Raw genomic sequence first — 9982 nt, forward strand, 5'->3', positions numbered from 1 at the left:
TTGACACTCAACAAATCCTTTAAATCAAATAAAACCAGTTTCCCAAATATAAAGATTTGCTATTATTTGTCAGATATGATACAAAACTAAATATGGTTTAACTTTTAAACTGATGGTTGGATAAATCAGGGGATTTGAACATAGCACCTTTGGCTTTGAAAAATTATAACAGGCATTTCTTAGAACTTTGATAGTTATCATATAGAACATGTAACGTAGGAAAGTAAATTTTTATTCAGTGGAAAAAAAAAAGATGAAAACGTATAAAATAAATCCTGTAAGTCATTATTTCTGCTGGTTTTCAGTGCTTCAGGTTAGCAGATGGTCAGTCTTCCACTGAAAAGTATGTTTGAAAAAGGTGACAACAGATGCAACAGAGTTTTTAAAGCTTCTTTCACACACTATTGTAAAAGTGACAAATCCATGCTTTTATTTTGAAGGCGTAGTTAAAATCCTGCAGGCAGTCTTGCTCAGTCTCGACTCTCCTCTCCACAGAGCTGCTGTACTAACAACCATGAGAGCTAAGTTTATTTAGGGATCAAACTCTGTCAACTTTTCATCTCTATCTCTTCCTATTTCACAGAGGCTCCATGCATGGCTGCAAATTAAGTTATTCAGGGTTTTTTAAAGTCTGAAGTCCCCATACGACAATGTTTAGTAATGACTGTACAGTGACATCTGGTGTCCTTTTTTTAAACCTTTTGAAAAAATATTTTCATATTTACTGAACAGAAACTCAGATTTTCGTTCATATACCGGTTCAAACACGGGTAAACACAATTTAAAAGTTGCTCACTGTTCTGGTTAAATAGCTTTAATGGCACACATGAGATGTTTTTAAGGGAAATTAGTACATCCAGCAATTTATAGAACCTTGAAATATTAACTCTTATTCCAAATACATGTACTTGGTGCGGGAAAATACCTTTGTAGTGACTTTGTTATTAAATTGAATGTGTGATTTGGTTCTCCATGCTGAAAGAACTAAATCAATTTAGGATACAAAATATATGTAAAATATATGCCATTCAAATATAGGTGGAACTTAAAAAGAAGAAAAAAAGACACACAACACATCACTATTTAACCAGGTCTTCTTGGAAAAACAAAAAAAATGCAAATAAAAAATATATTTACAAAAATGTGGAATTTTCAAAACAAATGGATTCTAGTATCTACACTCCTCATCCTGAACATCTGACGTCTCACCTCCTCTCTCTGAAGTTGAAGCCTCTGAAAAAGAAGTTACTGGATGTCTGTAAATATCAGGTGTTGAACAGCAGAACCTTATTCACTTAACCTGCAACTGAACCTTTATTATGGGTAATTAACTAGCTAAGCACCTTTCTTAACATGTGTAATGAGCGTTTACAGAGTATTTGTCACACTTGTATCCCTGGTTCACATTTTAAAGAGTTTCTTTCCCATACTTAAACAACATGACACCTAGCCTTATAAATTCACAAATAGCATTAAAATAAAGCAAATGATGTTGCTTTAAAAAATATAATCATTTCTGTGTTAGACAAACTGAAAACAGTTTCTTAGACTCAGGTTCAGGTAAATAAGGCTCCACTGTCCAAACACCAAACTACCATTAGTTGCCAATATTCAGTGTCATGGTAACTGGCCTGAAACTTGCAGATGAATATGTAAAACTTTTTGGTGTCTTCAAAGTTCACAGTGACGGGATAGAGAAGGATTCCCCCAGAAAAAAGACAAAAACAGGACAGACTGGGCCGAGCAGTGTCCAGAGTGAGGAGAGCAGCTGCTGTGTGACAACGTCCAGTCAAACACATCAAGGCTTCCAGAGCTTCAGCAGACCGTCCTCGCTGTAGGTGCCGATCAGGTTCTGGTGCGGGTGGTGGGCGATGCCGATCACATCTTTCTCGTGGATCTGGACAGGGGAGGAACATTTCATTTAAAATTAAGCAAGCTTTAAAACTGCAAAATACTATTACCTATTATAAATGCTGCTCACATGAACTTTAATAGTTTTGCTCGTATGTGATAATACTGGTGCATCATATAGTATAATGCATTTAAAAATTTACAAAAAACACAGAATATATATGATAAGTGAAGTAACTTCTGGAGTACTTGGTTTCTTCTAAAAATAGGCTTCTTTGTCCATGCTTGTTTATAAATGATTTAATAAGACAAATAGGCCTGTTGAAATAACAACTTTTTTAAGGACGATATATTGCCCCAGAAAATATCACGATAAATTTTATAATCGTTGATGTGGATTTAAGACCATTTGCCGCTGATAAAATGATAATACAGCATTATAATCCAAGTTCATCTCAATCGGTGAATTTAAATCGATTCTAAGGGATAAAGAAATAATTTTTCCTTGGTCGGTGTGATGGCTCCATATGAGTCTCTATACTTGAGGGTCCTTCACTGTTGTTGTGATGGCTGAATTTGTATTTAATTGTTTATGTTAACTGTGTTTAAATGCAGTAATTTGTCACTTTTTATGCTGCTTTCTTGCCCAGGTCTCTCTTGGAAAAGAGATTTTTTTATACTCAATGAGACTTTTACCTGGTTAAATATTTTCAAGACCAATAAACTTTTAATTCCCCAGAATATTAAACATTGGAATTGAAATGTGGAAAAACAAAATTTAAATATCCGAGATAAATAAAACATGAATCAAAACATGATGGTTGATGTAGTAATTATCGTGACAGGCCTAAAGACACAACATGTTTAAGACTTTACAGAGAGATTTTTTTGTGTAGCAGAAACAGAGGAGGGAATGTACTGTGTGATATTTTTGGACCCTTTGATCTGAGCTCCTGAGAGCAGCAACGTACCGTCAGCGTTCTCTCCAGCTTGCCGGTGACGGTACTGAAGCAGTAGAGCACAAAGTCTTCACCCACGCAGTAGATCCATTCGCCGCGGGGCGACAGAGTGCAGCACACAAAGTCACCACCTTCCCTCTTACCGGAGCTGAAACTCCTCACGATCTGCACACAGAGTCACAAGTGCATTCAAACACACACACACACACACACACACACAGAACAGGTTTGTTAAAGGGCAGGTAGGTAGGCAGCTTCGGCTTCAAAAGCTGCTCACAACAAACAAACATCTAAAATACACTATTCCATGTTTAATGCTCAGGTTTTAAGAGATATAACATTATGACTTCAAAATGACTATCAACCATCTGATGAGTGTCACATTTTTTCAAACCAGACAAAAGCACCTGTACTGACCTGTCCCTGCATGTTCATGATGACCACTGTGTTGGAGCGGTTACACACTACAAAATGCTCTGGGTTCTTTGGCAGCTGGATGACGTTGTTCACTGTGATGTCAGTGCCGGCTGACGTGCCCAGAGGCTTGAAGGTGTTGGTGCACTCAGTGGTCTTTATGTTCCACATCTGGAGAAGGTTAAACGCAGAGAGAGAGGAGACACTGGTCAGACACACATCACAGTAATACAATTAAGACATTTACTGTGAGATTGGGGAAAAAAACGCAGCTGCTTCTCTCACCTTCACTGTACCGTCTGAGGAAGCGCTGATGATGTGGTGACCGTCTGGAGTGAAGGTGGCCTCGTTCACAAATGAGGAGTGGCCACGAAACTCCTTAAGAGTTTTACCGGACTTCAGTCCATTGATTCTTAAGCAAAAAGAAAACGATTTGTTCACAAAACGATCCTACAAAAAATGTTCAGAAAAGACCCTCCTGGAGAATTAATTGTTAGCTTTTCTTGGAGTTTGGAAGAAGATAAAGGGTTACGATGTTTGGTCAGATATATGTTTACCTGATTGTCTGGTCGAAGGAGGCACTGAGGAGCTGGCTGCTGTCTTTACAGAAACTGATGCACGTTACTCCTTTACTGTGGGCGCGCTCAAACCTCCTCAGACACTGACCGCTCTGGATCTTCCACACCTACACACACAAACACAGACTTACTTTAATTTGGTTTTGTAACAGGACACTGTGTCTGCAGGCAACTATCACGAGCAGTGTGAAACTGTATCGTTAGCAAGATCCTACAGAAAATTAGGTTTTCTGGAAATAATAGGATTTAACTATGTAGCTTGTCTTACAAATCTTCAACTTCAACAGTTATTTTTTTTTCATTAAGCAAAAGAATGAGAAACATAAAAGCAAGATAAATACATTGGGACCAAGTGGATTTCATATTGGAAGACTGCTGCTTTTTTTAGTTACATTTTATTATACCCTACACGATGGAGACTTTGGGGTTGGAAAAAAATAACAAATCAGCCCATTGTAATCTCATATTTGATGGGTACACGTTTTTAATACACTATAATATATGTGCACTAAAGGAGGAACTGGCTCAGAAAAAAAAGTATTATATTTAGCTATAAAAGTGGCAAAAACAATGAGAGAAATCCTGCCTACCTTAATCTTTCCATCCTGAGCTCCGGTGGCCAACATCTCTGTGTCTCGACTGAAGCCCATACACAACACTGCATCGTCCATCATCATGAAGTTATCCTGAGCCTGGTACTTCAGATCCTGTAGGACACAACATGTCAAGTTATTTTAAGTCAGGAGAAGTCATTTTGAAATGATGAAAGAAAATTTTACGTTAAATTACAGCAGACAGTAAATCTTTGCCTTTATTTAGCACAAGCTACCTTTCTGATTTTGCCGGTGGTGAAGTTCCAGACCTCGATGAAGCCGTCCACAGAGCCAGTGACCAGGTACTGACCGTCAGGGGAGAATCGGGAACACTCAACATGGGATTTCTGTCCAAACTGTGCAGAGAAGAAAAACAAGTCACGTCAGAACATTTAAAAAGTTTAAGTCTTTACATTTACTATAAATGAATATCATGTTTGGTATTCAGAAGTGTTGCTTTGGGACAGTGTGGGTACCTTGATGTGTCTGCTGAGCTGGGTGGGGAAGCGCTCCTCCTCCACATCTTTAACAGCAGCTTTACCCCGGAACAAATCGATGGTCATACCAGGAGGCAGGAGACCCTGATGCTGCTGCCACTTCAGAGACTAAAGGAGAAAAAATATTGACAAAATTATCATCAGTCCTTTATTTGGATGGCAGCATAACTTCAATCAAATGGCAAAACTATGCAAATATTTCAGAATTCAGATACAAATTACGTATTATATGGTGAGTCTATTAATGAGGAATAACACTCATCACACCTGCAGGTTTCTAGGTCACGTACCTGTCCCAGTAGAGCCATGAGACGAGAAGGCGGTACCACGCTGACCTCCCCTGCCAGGGCCTGGGCGATGGCTGCCCGTCGCTTCTCCTTACTGCTGCCGTCTGGGTATGCCTGGGCGTCAAGAAACACAAACATCAGAAACTCCACACAACTGTCATCTTTCAGACGTTTTATACAACCCACTTGCAGTGGAAATTAAACAGAATTAGCTTGGAACCTTTGGTTTGGACTCACCTCTCTGGGATCGAAGTAAGAGCGAGCCAGTAGGTTCTCCAGGTGGATGTATCTCTCTGGCTGGGTCTGTTTCAGCATGATCATGGGATCGGTCTGCCTGAGGAGAGAACGGGCTGCACCCAACTCTCTCAATTCAATCAGCTCCAACACCACCTGGTTGGGAAGCAACACAGAGATTCAGATTCACTGAAAGATCTGTTGACATGAGAAGCTAAACTAACACATCTGGATTAAGAAAGTAATACCAGGAACAAGAGACAAACTGCTTCCTTGAGAAAAAAACAACAAGAAGTTTTACACATGGAAATGAAAACTAATGAATTCCATGACAAGAAAATAAAAAACTGATAGTAAACAAACAAACACGCACAAGATGAGAAAAGCAGGTTATAATATTGTTCCTCCAACCTTTTATGGATGCAGGAGGATATCAAAATCCTATATGAGTTCAATGCAAAGTTGACAATGATATAAACCATATTTCATCCAAACCTCACCTGTTCATACAGGTCTATCAGGGTCTTATCTGGCAGCTTGAGGGACTGGATGGCTTGCAGGACAGTGTCCCAGTGGCCGCTGTTTATGTCTGCCACAAAGCTCTCAATACTGTCCACAGTGTTCAATGACACGGTGGTCTCTTCCTGCAGGGTGACTAGAGTCCGTTGCAGGTTATTTTCTTTAAGGTACTGCATAATCAGACGGATCACGCTGTGGAAAACACAAATGACACAAGACATTAAGGTAAACAAATATTGCTCAGCTAACGATATAGCAATGCTACATACAATGTGTTGATTAATGAGACATAGTTAGGTGTTAGTGGATTTAACAGTATTAAATAATATATAACAATCAATTGACTTCTGCTGCTAAAGTTTGCATAATTTACTTCTCCGGTCAAAGCATCTGTCCCAACTGGCAGTGTAACGTGAGCTAATGCTAACTTATTCAAACTCCCCTATCGTTCAATCTGTTTACTCCAAGTATTAATAGAAATAAGAATGAATGGTAATTTAATACTTCAGATAACAGAGTATCACCTCAAACTGAAACTACCGCCACTTCGCTATAAAAAGAGAAAACTTTAATGTGGTGACCGTAAGTTAGCTTGTTAGCTTAGCTCACGGCGCTAACGCTAATGATTTGCAGCAGAGGATGAAGCAGGCCTCGCTAACACATACTATTGTCAAATGCGGAGTCATTAACTGGAGATTCATTATACAACTACTCTGCTTTGAGAGTAATTAACTGGACAACTTACTCTGCTGATTCCACCTCCAGAGACATGATTATTTATCTCAAGACAACAGCCACAAGACACTGTAGAGTCTGCAGGAGCAGCTTGAACACACACGCAGGACGGGCGCAAACACGGAAGTACTGGGAGGAGTCAAGGACCTTCAAAATAAAAGACACCTCGTGCTGAGGTGGTGGATTACCTGTGAATTTAGGATTACAATTTAAGATACGAACTAAATTAGAACGTTTAATGTCGACACCCTGTTAAAATAATTGCCTAACTCTTTTTATTTTTCAAGTTTTGCAGGAAACACAAAAAAACTTCACCAAAAGTGCAACATATGACATTTATTGATAATTCCACTCAAAAAGGATGTAATTTACTATTGGCATAGTAATAACACTGTGTGTAAATTATGTAATTTAAAATAAATGACATTTTTTTGAACATGCCTTTGTGATTTAAGCAAGATATGATAACACTTTATTTTGAAGGTGTCTACATAAGAGTCACACAAGCCTGTCAGAAACATGACATGACAAGTATCATGAGCATTAATGTTACTTCAAAGTGTCATTAATGTTCATGACACATCCCATGTCATGTTTATGACATGCTCATGTCACTCTTATGTAGACACCTTAGAGTAAAGTGTTACCATATCTTGCTTAAGTCACAAAGGCATGTTCAAAAATTGCCTAAGTCACATTTTATTTTGACTTAGGCATAATAAATCATCTTAAGTCACACACTTGACATAGGCCATTATCTTAAAGCGGTAGAATCACATGATCTGATCAACTGAGGATGTAGGCGATTTTACCATAGGTGGCCGGCGTCATGAGGAGATGATTGAGGCAAAAAAAACTATTTTGACAAAAAATGACTTAGGCGATTATTTTTTACTGTGACGATTTAGGATATGAACTAAACTGGAACGTTTAATATGTACATAATGAACTAAAAATAGTTTTTATTTTTAAATGCTCAAAATATTTAGCAACATTTGTGAAAAATATATATTTTATTTAAAATGAGTATTCAAATATAACACACATATTCAACATCTTTCTTTTGCATCAATAATAAAATATTCAAAAACCACCACTTATATCCCGTATCCCATCCCAAAACAAAACAGACTTATCTTCTTGCTGAAAAACAAAATTAAGTTAAAAAAAGAAGAAAGAAAGAAAAGATACAAAATAATAAAAAATTAAACATAATATGTCTATAATGTGCTTTATGTGTCAATGTGTCTCACTTGATCCATCCACAATTAAAAGCCCTCATGCGGGTTATCATAAAGTAAATTGAAACCTGAGATTAGTTGTCTTAAATGGAGTCCAGGGACCAACAAGGGTGCTTGAAGACCCTCCAATGGACATCCAGCAGGATACTGCTAGAAATGAGTTGAGCAAGAGAATTTATCAGAATTATTATTCTGTCGAGGGTGGTTTTATTGGACTGTTCTTCTTCGTTACATCCTTCTCAGTGAGGTCAGAGCAGATAGGTTAGTGGCAGATAGGTTTGTGAGCCCTGGGACTCTGTCAATAAGAGGGCCTTTAATGTGATTGTAATGAGCTTTTTGTCCTCATAAGCAGTAGTCTGCCCAGCCATCCTTGTTTTTCCCCCCCAGTATGATCAACAGGGGGCGCTATCTGCACAGATATGACTCAGAGGCCCTCTTGACTCTCTTCTCTCTCCGCCAGTGAAGGTCTTTCAAGGTTATGATGATGATGCTCCGTGCAGCACCACTTCAGTCTGCAGCCCACTGGCCTGGATTGATTGTTTTGGGCAATCATGACATAATCCCACTGTGAGCTGCATCCACATTGGAAATGAATTTGGCACCAAGAACACACCAGACCTCCTTTGGTTTCGTTTGCCTTTGCAGATGGAGGAATATATTGGGAAGTGATGAGGAGGACGGGGAAGGGAGGAGTGGTGTTTTCACACAGTACCATAACACCGAAGCCATTCAGAATACATTAACATAAGAGCAGAAGAAAGATGTCAATATAATTTTGCCATCCTCTGGCATGACAAAGCAGTTGCTGTTTGGAGAGTGTTTACCAATGAGGGAGACGCCACCACGCTGGAAGAATGACAGCGACACAAAGGGCTGTAATGTAATCACTTCATCCTTTCTGAGTAAAACAAAGACAATTCTAAATTTATGTGAGGTGCCACTCTCGCTGTGCAATAAAATTCCTCTTTTCCATCATAATTAGAACACATTACCACAACAAAGAAACGTAGTCTTTTTTTGGTCTGTCAGGAAGGAGACTAAAAATTTGTGAGAACAAACACACATAAATTCCACCATTAGTTTACTTAGGACAAAATCCTGACATGCATTAACTCAACCCTGTTAATAATTATATGTGAAAATAAAAGTATTTATCAGTGCTTCTGAATGATATTTTTCAGACAGTTCTGGCATCATCCTTGTAATCCTTATCTATCTTGTGTTCTCATGGAAACCACTTAAAATACTAAAACTGAAATGACCACACTGAATACTCACAGCTCTGGAAAATAATAAACAAGTTGCCAAGGACAACTTGTCTAAGAGATGAATAGATGAAAGAATCAACTGGTGAAAACACCACAGAGTGAGGCAGAGAGAGAGGATGATGATTTGTGGAGGAGGAAGAGCACTCAGGGATCCGTGCAGGGCTAGATCTGTCAACACAGGCTGTTTTTCCTTCCAGCAACAGAGAGCTGGATGGATCCTGCAGCTTTGATTGTGACACCAGACAGCTGCCCTACTTTCTAAAATTTTACTACGTTCTGGATTTGTAGTATGCCCTAACATACCTAACTGTGCATAATTGTAAACAGCTGGATCGGCTGATTCGGAAACAGGATGCACTTTAGGAAATCCTCAAAAGGATGCATAAAATAAAATTAAAAAAACAAGAGAACGGAGACAGCCCGGGGGCTGCTTAATCAAAGCACAAAACAATGGAGCCCATATGCAAGTAAAGACATGGTGTCTGTTTGAACAATCTCTTAATTTGTATCGTGGGTTGAAGGTTTCATTTAAATACAAAATTCATCAGTGACATAACAAGGATTTGAATGCAATGATTACTTTTCTGTTGCATTGTTTTACACATTGTCATTTGATTTGTATGCTGTGTTTTGAGTGAAGGAAGCACATACTTTCTCTCTGGGCATGCCAATTATTGCAAAACACATGCAAACAAACTCACACGGGTAATAGGAATGCCTGCTGTATCATAGCTGAGATTCAGTCACATTTCTTTTAATGGGGGATAAAACCAGATAAGAATAAGTTACACATAATAGCAAATCTT

General features: G+C 38.5%; 1 protein-coding gene across 1 annotated transcript; it reads right to left on the bottom strand.

Annotated features, from left to right (window-relative positions):
* Positions 1–798: 798 nt before the first annotated feature.
* Positions 799–6795, bottom strand: smu1a (SMU1 DNA replication regulator and spliceosomal factor a). The gene is made up of 12 exons (XM_059345752.1): positions 6678–6795; positions 5914–6124; positions 5417–5569; positions 5183–5293; positions 4872–5000; positions 4632–4751; positions 4393–4509; positions 3782–3909; positions 3510–3636; positions 3228–3395; positions 2823–2975; positions 799–1897 (listed from the first exon to the last, which is right to left on the bottom strand). Exons 1-12 carry the CDS (start codon positions 6701–6703, stop codon positions 1799–1801), a joined length of 1542 nt encoding a protein of 513 aa, XP_059201735.1. The 5' UTR covers positions 6704–6795; the 3' UTR covers positions 799–1798.
* Between the last annotated feature and the right edge of the window lie 3187 nt (positions 6796–9982).

Source organism: Centropristis striata, chromosome 12 (genome assembly GCF_030273125.1).
Source record: "Centropristis striata isolate RG_2023a ecotype Rhode Island chromosome 12, C.striata_1.0, whole genome shotgun sequence".
Taxonomy (NCBI): domain Eukaryota; kingdom Metazoa; phylum Chordata; class Actinopteri; order Perciformes; family Serranidae; genus Centropristis; species Centropristis striata.